The sequence below is a fragment of the Perognathus longimembris genome, chromosome 24 (genome assembly GCF_023159225.1).
Source record: "Perognathus longimembris pacificus isolate PPM17 chromosome 24, ASM2315922v1, whole genome shotgun sequence".
NCBI classification, from domain to species: domain Eukaryota; kingdom Metazoa; phylum Chordata; class Mammalia; order Rodentia; family Heteromyidae; genus Perognathus; species Perognathus longimembris.
The window spans coordinates 17825129-17851162 of NC_063184.1; the positions used below are offsets into that span (position 1 = coordinate 17825129).

A 26034-nucleotide genomic window follows, 5' to 3' on the forward strand; every position below is an offset into this window, starting at 1 on the left:
CAAAACATGTATTAAATAACTGCTCCTTTTCCAATTAAAATATGCATGAATGCATTTCCACATTAAGCTGGAAGCTGGCAAAGCAGACTTTGGTTGGTTTTTAGATAATGTGAGTTGATGTAAGATATTGTATTCAGGAAAACACAACAGGAAACACGTGGATTACAAGTAATGGGAAAACCAGAAATTAAGCCTTGGTTAAATGATGTTACCTCTAATTTCAATATGTGTCTTGGCAGCTTGAGTTTCTAAACAAGATTTTCTGGTTTTGATCAGCACCTTAAAGATAAGGTTCTCACAAAGACGAAAATGTTACTGGAAAATACTGAGAGTTAAGCTTGTTTCCTGGAGTTTGATTGAAATGGAAATGTTTGTTTAAAAATCTGTTTACTGCATCATTGTAGGAGACCATATTGTGTTGGTCTGGCCTGCCTTTTTCAGTTGTCATTTACCCTACAGAACACTAGGATTTCCTTAATCTGTTACAGGAAACACTTCCCACATAACTCTTTCCCACCTAAAATTTATCAATGTATGAAGAACAATGAATACCAGAATCGATTAATACTAGAATAGATCAACCTAAAATTGATCAATGTATGAAGCAAAACAAAGGGTAAAAATAACCTTTTAGCATTTGTTCTGATTTTGCTCTACCAATGTCAAACTCCCTGTCCCATAAGTACTGGTCAACAATTCTTTCATGTTACTATAGTTCTGACACTAAAAGCATCTTAATTCAATGGCTAACGGAAAAAATGAAACCATAAAATTTCATCTTTAGCTACAATCACTCAGCACTTTTTTCAGTTAGCTTGTACCATAAATGTTAACTACCTTTAAAACATTGAAGTTCAGTTGTTACAATGGTAAATTGAGAAGAAATGCCCCATTCCCGGAACTGGTGAATGAATGGCAGCTATAAAATACTTTGACACACATTTTTCTAAGAACTCACATCTTAATAAATTTGAAATGGAGAACATTGTTATTAACAGAAACAGGTGTATAATTCAAAGTCAATTATATTTTAAGTGCATGTAGCAGTTGTATCAGAGAGAGTTCACATTTGTTGCTACTGTCTTATGGCCAATACTTGAGACACTGTAGAGGTTTGTGAGGATTCAGTTGGAGGTTTAATGAAATTATACCTACAGACTTTATTATTCCACATGCCTTCCTTCTTACTTTTTTCTTCCCTTCCTTCCTTCCTTCCCTCCCTTCCTTCCTTCCTTCCTTCCTTCCTTCCTTCCTTCCTTCCTTCCTTCCTTCCTTCCTTCCTCCCTTCTTTCCTCCCTTCCTTCCTCTCTTCCTTCCTCTCTTCCTTCCTCCCTCTCTTTCCTCCCTCCCTCCCTTTTCTTCCTCTTTCCCTCTCCCCCTTCTTCCTCCATATTCTTTATTTTTCCTTTATCTTTCTGTTCCATACTAGGGCTTGAATTCAGAGTCCAGGTGCTATCCCTCAGCTTTATTCACTCAAGGCTGGCCCTCTAACACTTGAGCCACAGTTCCACTTTTATTGTCTGTGGAGGGGGGTGGGGTTTGTAGTGGGGGTTGTTATTGGAGATTAGAGTCTTACAGACTTTTCTGCCTGGGCTCTCTTCAAGCTACAATCCTCAGGTCTCAGGTCTCCTCAGGGGTGAGCTAGTGGTGCTAGGCTTTTTTCCATTTCTTTGTTTTCTTAGTGCACACTGATAATATAGCATTTTCCCCACTCACAGAGCCTGTTTCTAATCTGTATTTAAGATAATAAATATACTGTCCATGAGCTGCCACTTCATAATTTTGGATCTACCTTAATAAGATACATTTTTCTATATATTTGGGATATCTTCCACAACTGCTCACAGGGCAAGGACATAATTATATAGTTAAAGTGATCAAATCGTTAAAGGTCATACTTGAGCCTGACTGTGGGAAAAGATATTAGTGATCACTTCCTTTCAACTTTAAGCAGAAAGAGAAATAACAATGTGTACCAAAGAGTAGATATGAGGGCAGTTCCTATTGAGAAGGCTTGCCATCTGACCAGTTTGTCATAGGTTTTGCTGACAGGAAGATAAGGACTTAGGAACACTGGCTTTTCTGAACTAAATGAATCTCAAGTCGGGTGTGTGTGTGCGGGGGGGGGGGGGGGGGGGGGGGGGCGGTTCTTCCTGTTACATTTTCATGGAAAATTAAGACAAAAGATCACAGCTTTCTTTTTCCCCTTCTTCCTCCTATGTATATATTAAGTAAAGATAACCATTGTAGCTACTTAAGAATATATTTTATCATACCCACCTTGTAACTTGTTTCTCCAACTAAGATATATACATCTAAAATTAGAGTTCATTAAGATGTAAAGGTACATCTTAGAATATTTGCTGTCTCTCTGTTGTAAAATAAGAAAAAATATGAAACATATTACTAAAATGCATGTTTCCATATTTCTTTTCTGCCATAAGAAAAGAGATTGCAAGAGATAGAACAACAGCACATGGCAGCTGCTCTTTTAGAGTTCCAAGAATTCCTGGTGCAAGCCTTTCCCATAGGGATAGGACACTAAAGGTATCCATACCCTGGAGATTTGCAAGATTTGAGTTCCTCTTCTTTATTTGGATTTGTACACAATCATCATCAATATATTAGGTTTTTGTTACAGTTAAGAGAGATGCATTCAGCTAGAGAAGATATTAAAGATATTTGGGGCAATTTTTAATGTAAATAACTGATACTCTCTAATTTCCTTTCTTTTCTCACCCACTGCCACCTGTCACAATCCAGATCACAGAGGTCTAATATTGGGCAGTGGGATTCTATTCCCTCCACTGGAATCCATCACAGCCATCACTAATCCATCCTAGAATTTTTCCACATTGCTCCTCATAGGCTCCTCTACTTCTCCATTTCACTAGTTTCTCTTGTCTTATTTCCACTGCACTTTAAACACAAGGATTCTTTCAAGTTTCAAGATTTCCAATTTTTTATATAATTTGAAGCTGGGCCCATTCCTCTGTATAAATGTATTTGTGCTGACATTTCTCACCTTCTTAACTTAAAGAAATTACATTCACAAAAGCCCAAAAGCTCTTTTTGTATCTCATACACATGCTATTAGTCACAGAAAAAAAAATTCTACTTCCTGTATTAAGTAATTGTGTCTGGAAAAAGTTTATATAGCAGACAAGAAAAAGTCAATGAGATTAAAAACAGGCTGAAATTTTCAGAAGAAATGTGAGTATTTGAATGAGATGTAACCAAAGAAAGTTGAAAAGGCTGTTACCTTGGGCAGGGGGAAAAGTGGAGTTAGAAAAAAGCTAAGAAAAATTAAAGATCATAGCACAAGAAGAAGAAAGTACATTTCAACACTTATATTTTCCCAAAAGATAACTTTGTTAAGAAAGTCTAGTGCTTAGATAGAGAAGAGAAGACTCTTGTGTGTTTAGATAGAAAAGCATTCAAGTGATTCTAGGACAGAAAAGTTGCAAGAGGTTAGAGCAAGACCCAAATGTGTCAGGACATAAAAACATACTCTTTAGACCGAATTCACTGGCTCACATCTGCAATCGCAGCTACTTGGGAAGAACAGATAGAAAAAGGGTCAGAGGCCACCATGGGCAAGAACCATGAGGCTCAATCAAAAATTAATAAAAGTAAAATGGACTGGAGGCATGGGTCAATGGTAGAGTATCTGCCTACCAAGCAAAAACTCAGCACTCAAGCAAACAAAAACCAAAACCAAAAAACAACCCAACAAAAAACTCCACCTGCTTAACAAATAAACATACTCTCAAATTTCTTTTTCTTTCCCAAGATAGCTGCATATCTATGACTGATCATCTGACCCTATTCATATAACTTTTCCAGAAGAAAATACATTTTAGGAAGCTCTATTATATTTGCTACTGTTTACAATGCTAGATACTAACTGATAATAAGATGCTTTGGAGATCTTTATAAAATACTGTTATTTAATTTCTTGGCACAAACTATCTCATCCAGAGGAGAGAAAAATCAATGCAAATGTCTGAGCCTCAATAAGGAGAGTACTTTGTGGCTAGAGACTGTGATAGGTACTGGCTGGCAAATTTAACATGCTGCAAAAGAATATTTATATAATGTGGGATGTAACTTTTGAGAGGGCCATTTATTTGTTTTATTGCTACATGAGGCATACAAGTTAAATATTGCTGGCTATTTGAACCACTGGGTGAAACAACAGTTTTGCTTGAGTAGGAAAGATTTATGTCCATTGTTACTCTCCACAGATTCCACTAAAGGTACTAAGAAAATTCTTGGGAACAGTGAGTCCATAAAGCATGAAGATCTCTAAAATATTAAATCCAAAAAATCATATTTAAGTGTCATCTTTAAAGCTTATCTAAAGCTGGTGTGGGGAGGACTCAGTGAGTTTATATTTTCTCATTTTGTTGCCCTGGGATTTTAACTGTATAGTGTTTTGAAAGTACCTGAAAACTCATGTGAATCAAATCTGCCAAGAACTCATATATGAAGTCCACTCATGTGTGGAAGAGTCATATGTGCATTTATTAGGGTATTTCAAATTAGTTTTTCAGTTTTAGACCATGATTTTTCTGAATAGAAAAAAAAGACAATTTCATTAATATAAGAATAATTTTTAAAGATTCATTTTGTGATAATAAAAAACAAAATCTATGTTCTCAGAAATGAAGACAAGTTACTCCAATAGCAGATAAATAATCTCATGGATACAACAGACAATTAGCATAAATTTCCAAGCCAGACACTGGTAGCTCATTTGATATTTGAGGATTATGGTGCAAAACCGGACCAGATAAAAATGTCCTTGAGATTCTTATCTGCAATTAACCAGCAAAGTGTCCAACTAGAGATATGGCCCAAGAAGTAAAATACCAGGGCCATGGATGATCTCAATGAGAGTAAAAGGCCTTGATTTCAAGCCTTGGTACACACACACACACACACACACACACACACACACACACACACGACACACACACGATTCAGGAGGAAGGAATAAAACCAAACTTTCATTTCATATAAAACCATAATACATAATCTGGGAGGTAGTTTCGCAGAAATGATTTTTACCAATTGGTTCCCAAAGTATACTAATGTGTCAAAGACTCTGTTTAAAAGAAAGAGAAGGAAAAATAACTCAAAGAAGTACTGCGCAAATGAACCCTTCAGATTGTTCAGCAGCGCATCACTCCACACGTTGATTACTGAGGGTCTCTCACCTGAATGATCCCAGGAACGCCACACAGGAGTGAAGTAAAGTCAAACTCACTGCTTTTCTTATGTAACTTTAGGACATTACCACCTTGCATGTTACAAAATCACTTTATATTAATTATTTATCCTCTGGGACTCTGTCATAAAATACAGAGATCTCTGTTTCTGGATTAAAAAAGTATATGACGGAAATATTTGTTGTTATTGAAATTTTTCCCTTTCTAAATCACCTTTATCTTTTCTTTATCATCTGACTTTTCATTATGCAGATGGGCCCACCTCAACATTTCTCCTTTTATTGAAAGAAATGAACATGGCAGATGAAATAGTGATGGTTACAAGTAAGGGAAGACAGAGAAGGCTGACAAAGAAGGAACGGTTATTGAGTTATTGTGTGTCAGGCCTTCCTCTGCGTGCTTGGAAATATTTACTCATTTAGGGTTCACAAGAATTCTGGAAAAGAAATTCTATTTTTAGCCACGCTTTAGATTTGAGAACATCTACAAATGGAGAAAAATCCATGGAAAGAGATATGAAGTAAATTGGCTAAGGTCACAGCGATTCCAAATTGCACATTTCCCAAGCTGAATTCATGGACACAACCTAGGTCTTGCTCTCTCCTTTAGGAATATTATTTAACTGTGTCTATTTATGGTATACGATGGTTTTCATGTACTCCTTCCATTAATTCCTGTAGGGAACTCTGATATAGTATACCCTGAATTCTCAAGCTATGCAACCTAGCCTGGCATTAGCGGAGAGCTTTATACATGCTCTTTTTATTTATTGACATTTCATGTTAGATGACCTTTCTTAAAATCCTGAGTCAGGATAAGGCCTTTCTTTGTGTCTGTCATCAAGATTTCTAATAAATCCAAGTCCACTTGATCTCACTTGGGCCAAATTTGTCAAGGTCACCCCTATTTTGCCTGTTTTCCGGGCACTTCCTTATATGGTCTCTTCTTAGATTCTATTAGCAACCTGTCAGTCCAATGAAGTTCATAGAGCAGCAGCAGGAACTGTAGGTTGGGGTGGGGGTGCACAATTCTACATTGATAACAAGTCCCAGATAACACTGAGTGTGCTAAGGTGAAGACACTGTGAGAACCACAAATATACTCCCTAAATTCTGTTCTCAATGTGTACACACAACTCCTCAGTGACTGATATGACAGGTTATGCAAAGCTATCACCTAAGAATAAACTGAAAACCAAAATATAGTGAGGTAGAAAAGTGGGGGTCTGAGATCCTTGCCCCAACTTGGTATCTAGACTATTGTTTTTCCAACATGACAGTTGCACAGGGTAATTTTACCTTTATATTTAACAGTAATTTTCTAATCACAAGCAAGATAAGACAAACTATATTTTTAATTTTTTTCTCTAGAAGCATTAATCAATTGATAATTTTCCAAAGACAAAAATTCAAGTAGGAAATATATGAGACTACTTAAGTGTCATCCTGTAAAAAGAGAATTAGAGGTTGAAAAGAGATAACTTCTCAAGAATAATGAATTCTCGGGCTGGGAATATGGCCTAGTGGCAGCTCTCGGTTCGATTCCCCAGCACCACATATATGGAAAACGGCTAGAAGGGGCGCTGTGGCTCAGGTGGCAGAGTGCTAGCCTTGAGCGGGAAGAAGCCAGGGATGGTGCTCAGGCCCTGAGTCCAAGGCCCAGGACTGCCAAAAAAAAAAAAAAAGAATAATGAATTCTTGGTGAAGTTTTTTACTGGAGAAAAGGTTTGAGAACCTTTTACTTGTAAATTGTTTTAGAAAATGGATATTTTGTAATTTCTAAATTATGTACAAATGAAACTACATGCCATTCAAAATCAGTAATAAGATATAAATAATTTATCTGGATGCCAATGACGTATAAGATTGGAAAAATTCAAGGTGTGCAAATGTGGAATACTTCCCAGAATGTTCAAGACAGGTGGTAATTTTCCAATATGATAATCATTTATAACTAGGACTCCAGAGGGAACCCTCAGAATTAACATTTGCTAACAATCTCTTGCCAAAGATTAAAGCATTGAAAACATAAGGTAATTTTATATATGCGTAGATTTATATTTAAAATCAAAAGCTAACTTGGCTTCAAGACAGCTAGTACATATTCAGAAGACTGAAAACAATAGGAACCAATAGTTAGAAACTATATAGATTTTAAGGTAATTTATTAGCATCAACTACGTTTAACATACATTGAGTCACTAAGTAATGAGAATTATGTCATTGCAATGGTTATGAAAAGGAAGGGTAGGATAATAATAAATAAACTCATCTTTGACTTATTCTTTTACAAAATTATAAATATTTTGGATGAAGCTGCCCATAGTCAAAGTTCCAAGTCTATTAATGGTGTGAATTTCATCTTGCAGTAAAGTTGTGAGCTAACAAAGATAAACCACAGAGATGTCTTTTAGTGTAAGAGGGCATAAAAATGCAAATGAGTTCCTATATAACCCAAGAGAAAGTTACTTATGGAGGGATAATCTGAACTGTACTTACAAAATTGGAAAAAAAAAAAAGGTGGGGCCAGCAACCATATTAGATAAAAACAAACAAACAAACAAACAAACAGGCAATCATTGCAAATCCTTTCCTAAGGACATTGATCCTCTGAGCTAACATTGGAAAAAATGCCTTAAGGCATTTTATTTTTGTGAGTTACAACTCTCATTGTTTACCATTTTTCAAATTAAAGAGTTTTAAAATACATAAATCAAAATGGAACAGGGTAAAATAAGGAACTGCTGATTTCCACTGCAGTGAGAAATATCAGTGTATTTGTCATTGGAAAAATAGAACATGCAAATGCTAAATAAATTTGATCTATGTCAAGTACAAATACATTAGCAAAAATGACCAAAATAGTAGGTCTTTAAGATAGTTTTACAATCTAAATATGGCTTAACATTGAGTAATCTAGATAATCCAAACAATCCATTCATAGAGTAGGTCGCTCCAATATTTTCATGGGCAAAATTATTATAAATATCACAAGAGATCAAGATTAATTATTTGATAAAAATTCAATACTATGTAAGTGAAGATGTAAAAAACAACTGTTTACAAACCAGGAATAGAAAAAAATGTTCATAATAGTACCTACCAAATTTCTCAGCATACATAATATTTAATTACATAAACTTAGAATTTTTTTCTAATCAGAAACAAGAAAAGAACATATGTTTTCAGTGAGTCTATTTACATTTGTTTTCCAAAGGTCTAGCTATGTAGGGTAGGAACAAAATTTAAAACTAAAGCACATAGTTAAAAAGGAGGAACTGTAATTTTTCTCATTCTCAGACATTTTGCATTACACATATTTTTTACAAAATATTTAAATGTTATTAGAATAACAGGAAGTTTAGGAAACTTACTCACTAGATCATCAAGACAAAAGACTGAATTGCAAGTTGCCAATAGTGATGGACTCATTTGTATAGGACTAATTCTCCTGCTTGCAACAATTACAACAGAAAAATTCAGAAAAATATATTTTAAAATCATCTCTTAGAGGGAGATGACTGAGAAGAAAATCTGGAGAAATCTCAAATTTTGACACAAGCAAGTATCCCTGGGAAAATTACCATCGCTATGACTTTTTGACCAAGAGAATGCTTCAGTGCTCTGAAAATATCTAGTGCTAACTCAGGAAGTAATATTCTCGCTCATCTCTGTCCTTGAAGGACCTGTCATTCCATGGAATTCAGACTACTCGAATAAAATGTAAGATGCACAATGAGTTTGGAAATGTTATGATACAGTAGTTTATTCAACTTTTTATTGGTGTTGGTGTTAACACCAACTCTACAACGGAATCAGACCTTTACTCAGAACTTTTCCAACTCCCACCCCACTTTTTTTTTTTTGATGGTCCTGGGACTTGAACTCAAGACCTGGGTGCTGTCCCTGAGCCTGTTTGTGCTCAAGGCTAGCTCTCTACCACTTGAGCCACAGTGCTACTTCTGCCTTTTTCTAAGTAGTTTATTGGAGATAAGTCTCTTGGACTTTTCTTCAAGGGCCTGGCTTTGAATCATGGTCCTCATATCTCCATCTCCTGAGTAGCTAGGATTCTAGGTGTGAGCCACCAGCATCCAGTCACTTCACTTTCTAACAAAGCAGGACCAGGGGTCAGAAGGGCGACCCTCAGCTCAGCTGCAACGTAGGGACAGGTGTCAGATGTTGGCAGAAAGATTATCTACAAATACTTTCTCTTTTAAAGTTGTGTTTAAGTGTGGTCCGTTGGTTTTCATTGCTGTAATCTGTTGTACAAATACATCAAAGTTTGCACATTCTATGTTTAGGGGCCTTATGAGTTGTTTTTATTGCCAAAAAGAAGGTAAGGCAATCAGGAATATACTCAGAGAAGTCTTAGAATACACATATTACTCTGAAATAGAAACTTAGATGTGAAATTGCTGGTATTCAAAATATATTCATTCACCTTTAGTAGATAATGCAAAATAGTTGTCCTAAATCTTCCTGTCAGTCATTTCTCAGCTATATGAGTGTCTCCTTGTCCTTTTCATTACAGGCTTTATGAGATGTTGTAATATCAGACCATTCTGGTAAGTGTAAAAGAATCTCATAATTACAATTTGAATTACTGTTATGATGAATATGACAGAGAACCTTTCCATATATTCATCACTCACTGGCTATTCTAATGTTTTAAAGTGTCAGTTCACATCTCAACTAATTTCTATTGATTAGTCTATAATTGCTTCACACTTAGAGCATATATATTCTGCTCTTTGCCACTCCTTCAGTGTTATCTATTGATGGATAGTATTGTAAAGTGATGTAACTTATCAATATTTTTGTGCTGTTTAAACAGTGCTTTCTACAATCCTCAAGGAGTTTTACTATAATTTTCTGGAAGCTTATTGTTGTTACTATCTCATTTAATATCTACACAATATATGGAGTTGAATTTTTTTAACTATTTTGGTGTAAGATCAAACATCTCTCTCATGTGCATATTCAAATAATCTGTTACTTTTTTTTGAAAAGATCTCTGTCTCATCTCTCCAGTGTTACGAAACAAAGAAATCAAGTGTGCAGGTATGTGAAGTTTCTTTTAGGGCTCTTTCAATTCCTCACTGTCTTTCAATTAGTGTAGCTTCCTAAGTCTCACTATTTAATAATATGAATCCTCCCTTTACTCTTGGCTATAAGAATATCTCTCAGAATGTGCATACCTTTATGTTGCTGTATTAATGTTTTTAATCTACTTGTCCTTTTAAAATACATTAAAATCTGTTCATAGTAACTTACATTTTAAAATGTTTCATTTGGTTTATTTTAGCTTACTTAACTTAGGTTCGCCTTAATTTGTATACGGTTTGTCATGTTCTTTATCCTAAGGTTGATGTGACATGCTGAGTATTTATTCTGTACTATGTCTGTTTGGTTTAATAAACATACAAATATGGAATTTTTATCTCTTTTGCAGATTTTTCTGCAAATATTTCTTCAAATATTGATTCTATTCCAGTTTTCTATCCTTCTAGACCATTAATCATATACCTATGGAAGCATTTCCACACACTGACTGAATGCCATTATGGTTGTTTATACATGTTGACAATTAGGTATAAAGCTATTGTAAAATGTAGATATAACTTTTTAACTCCTCTGGGTAAAGAAATGCTGGAAGCTGGTTTGGTAAGTAAATGTTCAGTGTTATAAGAAACTGCTGAACTGCTTTCCAAAGTGGCTGCACTAGTTTCCATTCCCACCATGAACAACAAACCACTTCATTGGGAGATTCCATTTGGGTTCTCCTTTACTCCACTGCAATTACACCCATCATCTTGGAATCTGGAAAGATGCTTTATGATTGGCAGCTGCTTTGAAATCAACATTATTTCAGTTGGCTCATTTCCATTTCTGTCTTCTCTCCCAGACTTTAATCTACTGGGTGCCTATGTTTTTATTAGCTCTGCATTGGTTTCCAGGTTCTTTAGTTTTGTCTTGTTTTGTTTTCTTAGGGATTTACTATACTAAAAAAAAAGGGGGACAAAATCATAAGAGTAACTGGGAAATCTAGCTTCCAAAGGGAGACATTAGAAAACCCGAAGAAACTCATTGTCTTTTGAAGGTAGGCACCTTCCTCAAATTCCCTTTGATCTGATGATGTAGAGGAAGTTTTCTGTTGTGGCAAGAGTGTGGTAAAGAGGATTTCAGGACCCCAACCCCTTTCTTCTCTTCTTCCCTCTTTTGAATGAATGCTTTTCTCTGCTATGCCCCCTTATGGTATCCTATAATTGGCCTAAAGCAGAGAGGAACAAACAGGAATAAAATATTTAAAACTGTGAGCCAAAACAAAACTTTATTCTTTTTTTTTTTTGGCCAGTCCTGGGCCTTGGACTCAGGGCCTGAGCACTGTCCCTGGCTTCTTTTTGCTCAAGGCTAGCACTCTGCCACTTGAGCCACAGCGCCGCTTCTGGCCATTTTCTGTATATGTGGTGCTGGGGAATAGAACCTAGGGCCTCGTGTATCCGAGGCAGGCACTCTTGCCACTAGGCTATATCCCCAGCCCCTATTCTTTTTAAATTGATTATCTTGGGTATTCTGTTACGGTAACAGAAAGCCGACTAACAAGTCTTGATTGGCCCTAACTATAATTTGACCCAACTTAAGCAAAATATACCAGTAAATGATAAAACTAAGTGGAGTCATATAAGCCTCAACAATTATGATGTGCCTCGGTCCCAAAAACACAGTGGAATTAGGAAATGGAATCATAATCATTTCTCCTCTTTCGTCTCTGTTCTTCTCTGCATGAATCATATTTCTTTCTTTCTATAGAATCCATTTTTTTTTCTATTTTCTTAATCCATATGGTAGAACAATATGGCTGCTAAAAGCACTTTAGTATAAATCTCACTGGGCTTCCAAAAAAAAAAAAGAAAGGAATCCATTTAATTTTCCAAATACAGGAGCTGATAGGGTAACAGCACCTATGTCCTATGTCTTGGTCCAGAGAACTGTAGTGTTGAGACAATGTCAGGTAGAATCATGTGGAATGAGTCATATTTCACATGAGGCTTCTAAACAGATCAAACATTCAGCACACACCTAAAGTTGTCCTAGGCTGGGCAAAGGACATAGCCAAAAACTCCCTAGGACAGGTCTTAGTTCTTAGGTGAGGCAAGAAATTTCCTGTCTTAGAAATACTTTTTCTTCAGCCTAACTATAAAGGCATTAAATGCTCTAGTCTGTGACTTAAGAATTTCAAGCAATAAAGGGGATATTCTCTGAAAACTAGAGATGGGAGAGTGAGGCCATGTGCACATGAACTCACAAAGAATAATATGAAATTATATGAAGTACATCCCTTCCATGCAGAGATCTGGTTATTTTCTTTGTATCACTCTTTACCCATGTTCCTTTTAATACAGAATAGCAGGTATTTTCACTTCTCTATGCCTTTCCTGTTTTCATGTGTGCTACCTGTATGCTTTCCCTCCTCATCTCTGCTGGGACTGTCCTCCGAAGTTCTGCTGGGTTTGGAAAGAATTAGGAACTTACCTTACACTGAGACAGTTTTGGCCAGTGATGATTGGGTGTATTTCCTTAGCTTCTTGGTCCTGAAAGTAAAAGCTCTCAGGAATAAAGAAACAAGAGGCTTTTCTTCATTGTGATGTTTTTCTTTTCGTCTTGTTTGTTTATTTATTTGTATTTATGAAAGTGGGGAGGCAACAAATCGAGAGACAAAGGGTGAACAAATGGAGCAGTGGTACTTACTAGACACTTTTGAAAATGAACTATACAACTTGTGTGTAAGACAAAAGGGGTAAACTAGGAGAAAGTAAGGGAAGGGCTGACATTGTCCAGAAAGAAATGAACTCTTTACCTGAATTATGTAACTGTAACCCGTCTGTATATCATCTTTACAATAACAATTTAAAAATTTAAGAAGTCTGCAGGGCCTATTAAGTCAAGTTACTATATCTGCAGGTCTTTGCTTAATATTTCACCCTTGGGTTGCTTTCTTTCTGTTCTCTGTCAATTTTTCTCCCAACCTCCTGGTTTTCTTTTCCCTTGGGGAATTCCTTAATGAATCATTTTGATGTGAATCAGTATCTGAAGGTCTACTTTCTTGATCCCAACTTCAGATACCTCACCATCCACTATCATTTCCTGGGAAGCAATTACATTGAGGAGAACAGAAATTCCTAACTCAAACCACAAATGAGCAAATCAAAGCTAAAATTTTATCCTAATGAATGAAGTTAAAAACTTTATCTTATATTGAATATGTGATATATCTTGTGTGCGTGTGTATATATATAGAGTCTTGTTTGAGGTATTGGCTCATGATGGTGGGAGTCTGCTAAGTCTAATGGATGTAGAGCAAGCCAGCAAGTGGGAAGCCCCAGGTGGGCACCTCAGCTGCAGTTCTGAAATAGAATTCTCTCTCTTCCTGGAAACCTCATGAAATTTTCAAATGATTTGAGGAGGTTGGCCCACATTATTTATGGTAATCTATTTAATGCCAATTGATTGTAGAAATTAAGCCACATGTACAACCTTTACAGCAACATTGTGATTAGTGGTTAACTAAATAAATGGGTAGTATGGTCTAGCTAAGCTGATACAGAACACTAACCATATGATGTAGGATCAACAAAGTTCTCTCCCTCCAAATAGTTACTCTGTTAAAATGATTTAAATTGATAAAATTAGTTATAATTAGTATGAAAATATGATATTCACAAAAATTGCTTGGCATTCCTTCAGTCTAACAGTAAGTTTGTATATAATTAAATTGGTCATATTAACTTCTATAAAATGCCATGCTTTGTGAAAACAAACTCTAATCATATATTATATATATGTACATATATGTGTATATATATACATACATATAGGCATCTGTCTACAAATAAACACATACATATAAAGTATATATACGCATATATATGTACATAATCTACCTACAACTTTCAAAATTAGAAAAGAACTTTCTTGTTGGTAAGACACACTAAGGGAGCATTTTTTCCCCAACCAATAGTAACTAACTGCTGTCACCTCGTCTTCCAACACTGCCTACCTAGAGAAGAGACTCTGAGCCTTGGACTGAGGAAACTGGGAAGGTTAAAAATAGTGGTGACACCAGGAATCTTGTGTAGGCCCCCAAATTTCCCAAGAAAGAAGTAGCAATGAAAAACTCTGTCCAAGTAGAGTAAATCTGATTTACACCAGTAGAGGCCATGATAAAGGAACAGAAGGAGAAACTCAATGTAAGAAGCACACCAGGAGTCATTGTCATGCCAGAGCTATGTTGGCAAGTGTCACAGAGACATGACACATCCCCAGTCACTAGGTGTCAAACAGTAGCCTGGAGCATGTACAAGGTTACATGGGTGACTTAGAAATTCTGGTTGGCAATGTAAATATTTGGACACCTGGGAGGACCACATACCTTTGCCCACCTTGAAATTAGGTGTGGCCTGATGATGTGTTCAGTTCAATAAAATGCAAGTGCCACTTTCAGTAAGAGCTCTTCGTTACTCCTCCTCACCCTCTCTTCTCTTGCCGGGTGACTGCAAATACCTGTTGGCATTTGCACTGGCTGCAGCCTCTAGAATGCTGAGTCAGCACATGGAAGATGGCTGGCTGGCTGCCCAGACCAGCAGGGGACTTCAAACTTATTGTTAAGTTTCTGAGATTTTCAATTTTTATTAAAGAATAGTCCAAAACATGATATGACATGGAAGCTAGCACTGGAATATTTAATTGATAGTTGAAAAACGTACCTAAACTTTTTAGATTATCTATTTTTCCCTTTCTCAAGCTATAATGGTTTGCTCTTATTTGTGGCACTGCTCTGTGAGAGAGACAATTGGCACAGGCAAGGATGTACGCAGAATGTGGCCATTTTCTGAATGAAGACAAAGATTTCCATATGCTCTAGAGTCCAAAGCCATTAGAGGCTGGGGAGTACCCAGCTGATCTGCTTTTATTTATTTATTTTTATCTTCTATGTGGTTTAGTGAGAGGCCATACTAAATCAGATTAAGGGACTTAGTAAGGAACACAGTACTCTGACTAACTGTAGTAAACAGCCCTTGTAAGTAGATATTGAAGCATCTTGTGTCTAGAAACAAGCTGAACAATCATGCCTCAGCCAGGACTAAAGGGATGTCTTTTTCTCTGCTTGAGCTCTACTAGTGCATGCACCCCCATTGCCTCTTGATCTGGAATGGGGTCATCTGTTCACACACCTCACACAGGAACCGTGTCACAGACTACAATACCTTTTGTTCAATCCAAGCTGTTAATAGAGAGAATCTGATTAGTCTAGCTTCCTTTTGCAAATTAGGTCAAGAAATGGAAGTAACATTGGCCTTCAGATATCCTTTATTTAGATGTCCATCCATTTTAGTCCAAGCCCTGATAGCAATCAATGTTGAACCTCTAAGCTGAGGAATACTCAGCAGGTGCCTAGACTGGGTAATTCACCTTAGACAGGGGAGCTGGGAGAAGCATCCCGAAACATATCCACCACAACTGATAATATTACACTGGGCTAGATGTCACAAGGACCCTTGACAGAGAAAGGAAAGCTAGTTTGAGAGACTGCTTATGAAAAAATACAACATCAAACATCAGTTCTGCTCACTTCCTTCCCAAAATTGCTGATCTCTGGCCTGTGTTATCACCAGGGAGTAGCTTAGATGTTGCAAACAATAGAATCCTTTGTGTATTTAGAGAAAAAGGAAATATGAGTAATACTGTGCCCTGTGTGGATCTACACAAGTAATTATTCTTACAGACACACCTTACATTCAACACTAAACTCCTTAATTCCCATCCCATTTCTCATGCCAATAGCCTGAGCCACCTGTCATTGGTAAATAAATTAATTTTTATATAACTTTAAGAAACCTAAACTTGAAATTTTAATTTTTCCTCCACTTTTAAATACTTGTTTCAACTCTTGAGAAAAATCAGAATAAATAGCTCAAGACTGTAATAGAATTTTCATTCTTTCAAACAATAATTATTAAACATCTAGAGTGCTAGGCATATTGGTGGCTCTGGAGATTCAATTGGAAACTAAGTAGACAAAATCGCTGCCCTCAAGATTCCTACGCACCTAGTCATGAGAAGATAGATAAATAAACACATCTACTGCAAGCACATTGTGAACCTCCCACATGATGCCGACTCATCCAAAATAATTACAATGAATTCAACGTTGAGGTGTCTAAGAATAAGTTTTGATTTTCTCCGCAATTTGTGGAGAATGTTTAAGGTTTACTTTCCATCTTTGACTTTCTCAGACCCCAAACTTTGGAGTTTTGTCTCCTTTGTTTAATTTGCCCATCCTATACCTATCAGTGAATCCTGTTAGGTCAACTTTTTAAATATACTTAGAATTGGGTGCTTGTGACAACTATTTTCCAAATTATCTTAGCCAACCCATTTTTTTCTACCTTGGATTATACCAAGAGTCTCTCCACTGGTTTTTCCACTTTTTGGAAGAATCTCTTAACTGGTCTTTTCCTTCTCTCTTCCCATCAGTACATTCCTACTCTGTTCTTTAAAAAATGACTGTTTTCTCTCAACTTCAATGATATAACATCACTTATTGCATTAAAAAAACCTATCTTGTTCCACTAGTTCACACTGCTCCAGCTACCGTGGCTTTGATTTTTATTTTTTTAGGTCCTGAAGCTTTTGCTCATTGGATAGTGCTCTTTCAACTGAGCCATGCCTCCAATTCCGACCTTGGTATTTTTAACAATTAGTAAAAATAAATAAATAAATAAATAAATAAATAAATAAATAAATATCAGGCAAATTTTTTTCCTCCAGGGTCTTTGTATCTGCAGCACCTTATCCCTTATCCCCAGAACTCTCTTCTTTCCTTGAATATCACATTGCCCATAAATATTGTGCTCCCAAAGACCTCTTTCCTGTGCATTCCATCCATCACAACATCACTCATGTCATTTCTCTCACCACAGTGAATTATATTCCTGTGTACCACCTGAAATGTGGGTAAATGTGAGTGTAATTATTTTTAATTATTCTTTCCTATCACCTGTCTCTCCTCAACTGCAAAATAAGTTTTAATGAGGGCAGAGACTGTTTTCCTACTATATTTCCAAGTGCCTGATAGAAGTAAGTCAATAAATACTAAATATGTGCATAAATAAATATTAGAAAAATATGAATTAGCAAAAACAAATTAATATTAGCAAAAAGTAAACTATTAATTAGAGGTAAATAGAAAAGTTGGTTGGTCTGAGTGGAAGTTTTGTCTTAATAGTAGAATGTTTACTTGCAAATTTATAAAATTTTATTCAGCAATGAGAAAAATTTCCTAAAAAGATCCAGCTTTTTGTGATAACACTCATTTTCTAAGCATTGTGCTGATGTGCATATGTAAATATGCTTTTAAAGTCCTTGACAAACTTTCTCCTAAATTCATTTACTATATCTCTTATAATTTGGTGATAGGATTCATTTGATTAGTAAGATATTCACTATTATTGTCAAAGTGTTCTCAAATCACTGCAAATTTTTGAAGTGGAGGTCAAATATTCTAAAATTTAGTTTAGAAAAGCTCTATAATATGTAGTTTTATAGCATGTGTATGTCTTGGAATTTCTTCTTACTGGAAACATCATGCCTTGTCACAATCTATTTTCAATATGAAAATTAAGGATAGACAAGCTGAAATTAGGAAAATGAGAAAATAGTATTTATCTCTAATGTATGTGAGTGTTAATTATTTTGCAAGTTGGGGTGGTCATATTAAAATCTCTCTGATAAGGCTATTGTATTTCATTTCTTCCCTCAAATAATACCAATACCCCCTGTACAGTAGATTGAACTCAGGACCAAGCATATAAGCAAGAGATCTAAATGCTCAGCCCTTGATATATTTTTGAAATTTACTCAGGTTACTTGAGTATCAACACAGAATTTGAATACAAAACAAAAATAAAGATATAAATTAAATGAATATGAAGTTGTTTACTAACTGATGATAAATGGTCACAAAAATGATGATCATGAATATTCTTTCTTAATTTTATATAAATTATGTCTCCATACAATTTCATAAGTTATTGGAGAAACTGACGGAGAAATTTTATTTTGGAATAAACTTGGCATAAAAATTGTTTTTACTTGGTATACAATTTTTTAATGCTTCTTAGAGAAAAAAGTGTTTAAATGAGTAAAAGTGACTTCTGAAATAAACAATGGTCAGCAAAATTTCAAGAGCAAGCAAAAGATAAATGATGAAAAGCACTTATAGTTTGAGCCTCAAACAAAACCCAGGTAGAGTTGTATTCTTTCATAAAACTTTTTTTTAAAGAAGATAGAACTTCACATTAATAAAAGGAAATATACAGGAAGCAGCTTTAGGATAAGAAATCTCTCACACATTCATGGTTTACTAGGACTTACTGTCTTTTTCGTTTTTGTTTTTAGTCCCAGTGTTTGAACTCAGGATGTCACTGTTGCTTGGTTGCTTTTTCCATTGGTACTCTACTTCTTGAGCCACATCTGTATCAGGATTGTGTGTGTGTGTGTGTGTGTGTGTGTGTGTGTATTATTGTTGTTATTTTGTAATATGGAGTCTTTCAGAATTTTTGCTCTGGGCTATCTTCTTAACTTTCATCCTCTGACTCTTAGACTCCTCAGTAGCTAGGATTATAGTTGTGAGCCACTGGTATCCAGCTGGACTTTTTATTTTGCAGGTTTTTAGCAATGTATTCCAACAACCTAAATAAGTGCAGGTATATCACACTGCTTTATCATCATCACCATCATTGTTATATTATCTTCAAGTAGTTATACAAAGGACTTGCATTCAACATAGCCATTTATTAGCATACTGATTTCTACCAGCAACTACTCACAACAATATGTATGTATGATTATGTAGGGGACATAATTAAAAGTCATTATTCAACTTGTAATGTCCAAGTGGTGGTAGTAAACTCATCCAAAAAAAAAAAAGGTAAAGAAATGTCCAAAATTTCAAAAAAGGTTAATCTGAAAATAGGACATACATTTCTTTCTTTATAGAATACTTCTTTAGCAAACTGACATGATTTTCATTTTCTATGGTTTGTACCAATTCAGGCAATTTGTGCATATGATTTAATTTAAATGCACATGATTCCAAATCCATAGTATTCCCTTGTAGCTGCCTTCACTGAGCTAGCTTGTGTTCTCCAATAGCAAGACATTTGAATGTCTGCTAAGATAATATGTGTATATACTTACACAATAAGTCTTTGATATCATTAAATGAAGGGATCAAATCAGAAAATTGTTAATTTCCTACCTTTATGCATTAATCTAGCACAGAACAGGTGTCGAAAATACAACTAGTAAATGAAATAATTCATTTACTGGAAATTAAGATTTGATGTTCATGTATTTTGAAAGATGAGAATGTTTTTAGTCTTCTGGTTGTTCTCTTATGTAACAGTTAAACAACACTTCTAGATTTTACAAAGGGAATTCACTTTGTAAGATTAATGCTTTTCATAGAGAATTATACTAAGGAAAGGGAAAGGCAATATTTTAGTAGACAAAATATTGCATTTTGTCAACCGTTAATCTTTATATGCAGAGGACAGTTCCAAAGTCAATTCCTAAAAGTAATTCATGGAAAATGTAAATTCCTGCTGGATGCTAGATCTTACCTACTGAGGAGGCTGAGATCTGAGGACTGGTGTTCGAATCTAGCACAGGCAGAAAAGTCCCCGTCTTACCTCCAATTAACAAGCAAAAAGCTAGAAGTGGAGGTGTACCTCAAGTAGTAGACAACCAGCCATGAGCAGAAAATGGAAGTGAAAGCTCAAGGCCTGGAGTTCAAGCCTCAATACTGGCACAAAAAATGTGAATTCCAAATGTAAGGAAGCCTTATACAGTGGCAATATATCAAGAACTGACTGGGTAGCCTAAAGAAAACACAAGCATGAAAGGCAGCACAGATATTTGGACATCTGAAGGAATACCTGAATGAGAAAGATGATTTGGCTGTTTGGCTCTGTAGGCCAGGTGTGTAGATTAATAGTTCCTGGTTAGTATGCTGTTGTATAATTGTCTTCAGAGTGGGATCCAATTTTATTTAAGAAGTTGTAAGAGCTATGGCACCAAACACACACAAAGTACCTGGCAATAATAAGATGTGTTGTAAATTGATTGTGATTCATAACTTTTATTCCAACATACCTCAGCTAGGAGGTGTTCTGGACTTGTAGCAGACTGAAGGGTATGCCAGAAAGGAGTGCCCTTGTTTCCTATCTCTATCATAAAAGGTTCCTGTGTTGCTGACATTTAACAACATCTGATCTTGATTCGTGTGTGTGTTTCTATAACTGGTTAAAAAACCAACAGGGACAAATCCAACTGTGTCCAATTAACAGTGGGACCTGCATCTGCAACATGTGAGCAAGAACATCTCAGCCATGGAAGTGAGTGCGCATCCCTGGTCTTTCCTGAAGCAGGTCCTGGCATTCCTCCTTCTTGTGTGCCACCTGGCTAGGAGCCAACTTCCTAAATCTGCTTGGCAACTAAGCTCTGCTCTGGCCTAGCAGGCTGCTTATAGCAACCCCTTCTTGAGGGGATTACAGTGACCCATCAGAGCTCAGGATTTTGTGTTTTTGAAAAGTTCTACTGGGCTCCAGCCTGTACTAAAAGCAAAGATCGTTCTCACATACAATACCCCAAATACTATAGTGTCTGTTATATTTTTTATTTTTTTGAATGAATTGTCTCCTTAATTACCATGTAATACTATTTTTGGTTGAGAGCCATGAGGTTACCTCCCTGGCTTGGTGGGAAGCTTCCATATTTCCTATGGTTGAGAGGTTAATAGCAGCTCACTGGAAGTCTAATATTTGTATGGTCGTAGGCCACCCTACTTACTCCTCATGCTCCACTGCCATCAGTCTGCTATTACAACTTAGTTTTCGAGTTTGAGCTTAATCTAATCCTGGTGGCCAAAACACTTCTCCTGGCTCCATCTCCTAGCTTCCTAAACCTTTTTTTTTATTAGGCCTTTTATTGGGCCCATAGTCCAATTCAGGAAATAGGAAAAAAAATCCGATACTGAAGGCATTTGGAAATAAAACTGGAAAGACAAGGGTGAGAAATTTGTTCAGCTTTCTCGGTAATTTCCAGAGAAGTTGTTGCCCGGTTGGCCCTTGGGGCTGAGGGTGGGAAAGGGGGTGGGGGGAGCGTGCCCAGGTGATCTGGCAGAGGGAGACCCGCTGTCAGAGCTGCGCACCAGCAGGCCATCCAGAAGGGCACAATTGTAACTCCAGAGGCCGGCCTCCAGCACCTCTCCCCAGCTCCCAGGAGGTGGGCAGCCGCCCTGGGCTCCACGGCCTCTGCAGGTATCCCGAGGGATACAGCGGAAAGGAACAGCGGTTAAAAACGATTTGGTGTTACCTGTCCTACCCTGTGTGTGTGTGTGCGCGTGCGCTCGCGCGCACGGGGTGGGGGGGAGAGAGAGAGAGAGAGAGAGAGAGAGAGAGAGAGAGAGAGAGAGAGAGGGAGAGAGAGAAAGTGACCTCTCTCATGTTCCTCCAGTCCCCTCTTATCTCCTTGGAGACCCACAGGGCTGTCCCAGGAGACTGGGCGACGGTTTCGAGACCCCAAAGGGTCCCCTGTGTCCAGCCTCCTTGGATAGCCCGCTCTCGAGTCCCGCACCGCGTCCCGCAGCGCACGACACACACACACATTGGCCTGTCCAGGGTCCCCAGGCTTTCCACAGAGCACCCCTCCTGGGAAGGTGCACACGCGCGCGCGTGGGGCGCAGCAAAGCACCCCACCTCCAGACAAACGCTAACCACCAGCGGCCTATCGCAGGCGCCGCCAGGCTCCCCAAGGTAAGTTGTTTATTCGTCGCCGTTTTGGCGATTGTCCCTGGACAGCTGCGGCCGCGACAGCAGCTGCGCCGCGGGCCCCGCGCTCCCCGCGCTCTTCCTTCCTCCGCCCTCTCCCGGCCGCCTCCCCCACCCCACCCCTACCCCCCCCTCCCGGCCTCCTCTCTCCTTGCCCTCTCGCGGGCCACGCACACACCCGGGGACACCAACCCAGGGACACCATTCGCTCTCAGCTACTCACACTGCGGTTTAACCCAGCCACCCAAGCGCGGCTGCCAGAGAGGCGCGGGGAGTGCACGCGGGGTGCCCGGGCGGGAGGTCACGGGAAGGGGGGGGGTCGGGGGTGGCACCGGAGAGCTCCTCTCCTCCTAACGGCGACCCCCTCCTCCCCCACTCCCTGCCCCCGTTTTCCCTAATCCTGGCCTGCCAACCACAGTGACACCTGAGCAGGGGCTGGGCGGTGCAGGCAGCGGGCTCGCTGGACTGGCAGCTGGGAGAAAACAGAGCAAGGGAGGGAGAGGGGGGCGGGGATAGCGGGGAGGGGCCAGGGGCGGGACCCGGGAGAGGCCGCCACTCGGTGGTGACGGATGGGTGCCCCAACCAATGAGCGTGCGAGGCTGCGGCGTAGGGGCGGGAGGCCCGGGGGCGGGCCCGGGGGAGGAGGAGGGGGCCCCCCGGAGGAGGTGGTGGAGGAGGAGGAGGAGGCGGCGGCGGTGGCTGCTCGGCGCTCTCGGAGGGGGCTGTGAAGAGGAAGGGGCGGAGGCGGAGGCGGAGGCGGGCGCGGTGGCGGACCGAGGCGGCGGCGGCGGCGGCGGCGGAGGAGGGTAGGTTGTGCCCGGGACTGTATCTGCCGAGCTCCGCGGCCGTGCTTGTGTGAGTGGAGGAGCGGCGCCCGGAGGCGGAGGCGAGCGCGGGCGAGCGCAGCAGCGGGGCGTCTCCGGCGGCCGCGGCGCACGGGCGGCTGCCTGGGCGGCGCTCGGGGTCGGGGCAGCAGCAGCAGCGGCGGCGGCGGCGGCGGTAGCAGCGGCGGCGTTCGCAGCAGCAGTCACAGCAGCAGCGGCGGCAGCGGCGACGGCCGCCTCTTCGCCTCTGGGGACGCCGAGGCGCGGCCGGCGGCGCTGACCCCCGCGGCCCGGCGGCCTCTCCTCCCTCGCCCCCGAGCCTCTCCATGTGATCGCTCTTAATCCCGGCCGTGCGCGCGCGTGGGGCTCCATTCCGCGGCGCCCGGGTCTCCGTGCCGGGGTGTGTGCGCGTCTCCTCCTCCCCCCGTCCTCCCCCCCCAAGAATAAAAGAAGAACCGGGAGGCGTGCTCGGAAAATAAATAAATAACCACCGCACGCGCGCGGCCCGGAGCGAGTCGGCGGGGCTGGTGGCGGCGGAGGAGGAGTGAAGGCGGCGGCGGCGGCGGAGGAGGAGGAGGAGAAGGAGGAGGAGAAGGAGAAGGAGGAGGAGGAGGGACGCGCCGGGAAGGCAGTAACTTTAAAGCCAGCTCAGAGCCCAGATCTCCGAGCCGATCGTTTTGCAGCGCGGCGGCGGCGGCGGCGTTGTGTGTCTGGCCCGCCGGTCCGGTCGGGGTGTGCAGTCGGACGGACGAGCAGCGCCTCGCTGTCCCCCTCCGGCGGCTGGAGATGTCCGAGCCTAAGGCAATTGATCCCAAGTTGTCGACGACCGACCGGGTGGTGAAAGGTAAGCGGAGCTCCGCGATCGCCGCCCGGGGACCCGGGGGTGCACGGGGTGCCGCAGGCGCCTCGCCTCCCCTCCCCTCCCCCGCCCTCCCCGGCTTCTCCGCTCCCCGCTTCAGCCTCGGACCTTCTAGGATATTGTGCAACCCGCGAACCCCCCCTCCCCCGCGACGCCCTTCCCTCCCACCCCACGCCTCGCACCCCATCCCCACTTGGGGCATTTTTTTTTTAAATTGTCGGGGGCGTCAGTTGGCAAAAGGCTGAGCTGCGGAGCGGCGGCGGGGGTGGCGGTGGCGGGTGGGGGCGCCCGGGGTTGGGGGGGCTGGTTGGTTGGATGGTTGCCGGCTGGGTGTAGCTGCTGTGACAGAAATAGGAAGTGGGTGGCTGCTCGCAGTCTTGCATGGGATCGGGTTTATGGTTTTCTTTTTGCAGAGAGAGTGAGAGGCGGCAGCGGCGGGGGGGTGGGGTGGGGTGGGTGGGTTTGATTTATGGCTTTACGAAAAAATTAATATGGCATTTTTATTATGTGACCGTGGCTTTCCAGCGCTCCCCTCGCCTCGCCGGGGCCAGGTTTTGCTGGGCGCTCCATTGCAGCAATCCCCTCCGCGCCCCCTCCTTCTCCCCTCCCCCTGGAAGGGCCTGCACAGGACTCGCGAGAGAGCGGGAGAGCGTGGGGGGGGGGGGAGCCCGGCGTTTCCTTCCGCGCGGGGCGGGGGTGGCCGCCGGCGGGAGGGTGGCCGAGGGGACGCGCGTGGGGGCTGCGGGAGACCGGGGACGACCCTGGAAGCCCCCGCGCCTTACCGCCCTGGGATTCCCCCGGCAGGCCCGGAGGAAGGCAGAAAGCAGTTCTCCAATCTCCCTCGCCTACTCGGGGGCCCCGTCCGCCGCCGACCTGTCATTGCTCTTGAAGGGCTCGCCGCTCGTGCACGCCTTCCAGTGCCTCTCTCTTCCTCCGTGCCCCCGGACCCCCACGGCCCCCCCCTTTGCAATGGGGCTATTCGATTCCTATTATTTCTTGTCTTATCTTCCCGGTCCCAGGATTCTGTACATGTATTCTTCTGATGGGGGATGGCTTAGGGTGGGTGGGGTGAGGAAGGGGACACTCAGTGATCCCCTATCTTGCCTGGAGGGGGAAAAGGGATACCACTCTTCACTGTATCCCACCGGGGAATGGGGGACTCGGGGTGGGGGGACCAGCCTATCAATCTTGGAAGCTTGAGGCAGCCCAGCAGATCCGCCAGAATTAAGTAGTATCCCTTGCTCCTGGGGTCAGGACACTGACCAAAGCAGGGATGGACACTGGCTAGGTGCAGAGCAGGCCTCTGAAATTGGAAGCAGCGCTGGTGGAGTGTGTGTAGTGTGTGTGTGTGTGTGTGTTACAGATCAGAGGTGGTATCTAACGTGGCTAGTGCATACAACTAGAGTGAGTGCTAGGCAGTAAGATCATTTGTTTCATAGCCACTTAAAGTGAAATCTGGAGTAGCCCAAGACCATGGTGCTTGCTTCTCTGGGAGCATCACAAAGCGTCCTTGGCTTCTTTCAGGTTTGGCTCAGTCTTTTAAAGTGTGTGTGTGTGTGTGTGTGTGCACGCGCGCGAGCGCGTGCCTGCATATCTGTGCTTGCATAGTAGTCATGATGGAGAAACCTGTATTTTCCTTTTTTTTTGAGAAAAATACCTTCTTTTGTTTCGGTTACATTGAAATTTTACCTGCTTATTCCCATCAACATAAGGAGGAAATACAGCTCTGCAAACATGATTGGAAATGTGGACTACAGATAGATGCACAATTTTTTTCCTGCAGGCATGCATCCTTATGTCAACAGTCGATTAAAATTCATTCCAAAGAACTGTTTCATATTAAAGGTTTCTGTCGAGATAAAAAATTAAAACCTTTTTTCTGAGATATATGAGTGACCAATATCCTTGATGTGTGAAGTTTAGATATAGCTCCGATCTGTGAGTTAGGATGATTTATTTTCAAAACAAGGTAAAGTTTACAGTTCAGTTGATGCCAATGGATCTGCTGGCAATTAAAAAACACATGCATACTTAAGATCGCATTCTCTGTTTTAAATTATAAAATATGGCTTCTTAGTGTACATGTAGATTTATATTGTCATCAAGTGAACAATGTAAAAATAATTGTTTATGTGATATACCTTAGTGTCTATAGCTAATATGGAAGAGTCCATTTAGCTCTCCCATAGCTATTTTGCTTTACTTTGCTCTAGAGCTGAGTTGTTC

At 40.7% G+C, this 26034-nt stretch overlaps 1 protein-coding gene across 2 annotated transcripts in view; it reads left to right on the forward strand.

Annotated features, from left to right (window-relative positions):
• Positions 1-23149: 23149 nt before the first annotated feature.
• The window catches only part of Ppp3ca (protein phosphatase 3 catalytic subunit alpha), a 239195-nt gene continuing 236310 nt past the window's right edge, over positions 23150-26034 (forward strand). The window contains exon 1 of one of the 2 annotated variants that reach the window (XM_048333461.1): positions 23150-23793. In XM_048333461.1, the coding sequence (XP_048189418.1) occupies positions 23736-23793 (58 nt within the window). In that variant the 5' untranslated portion in view covers positions 23150-23735. The remainder of the gene's footprint in view (positions 23794-26034) is intronic. The other variant, XM_048333462.1, reaches the window with a different exon arrangement.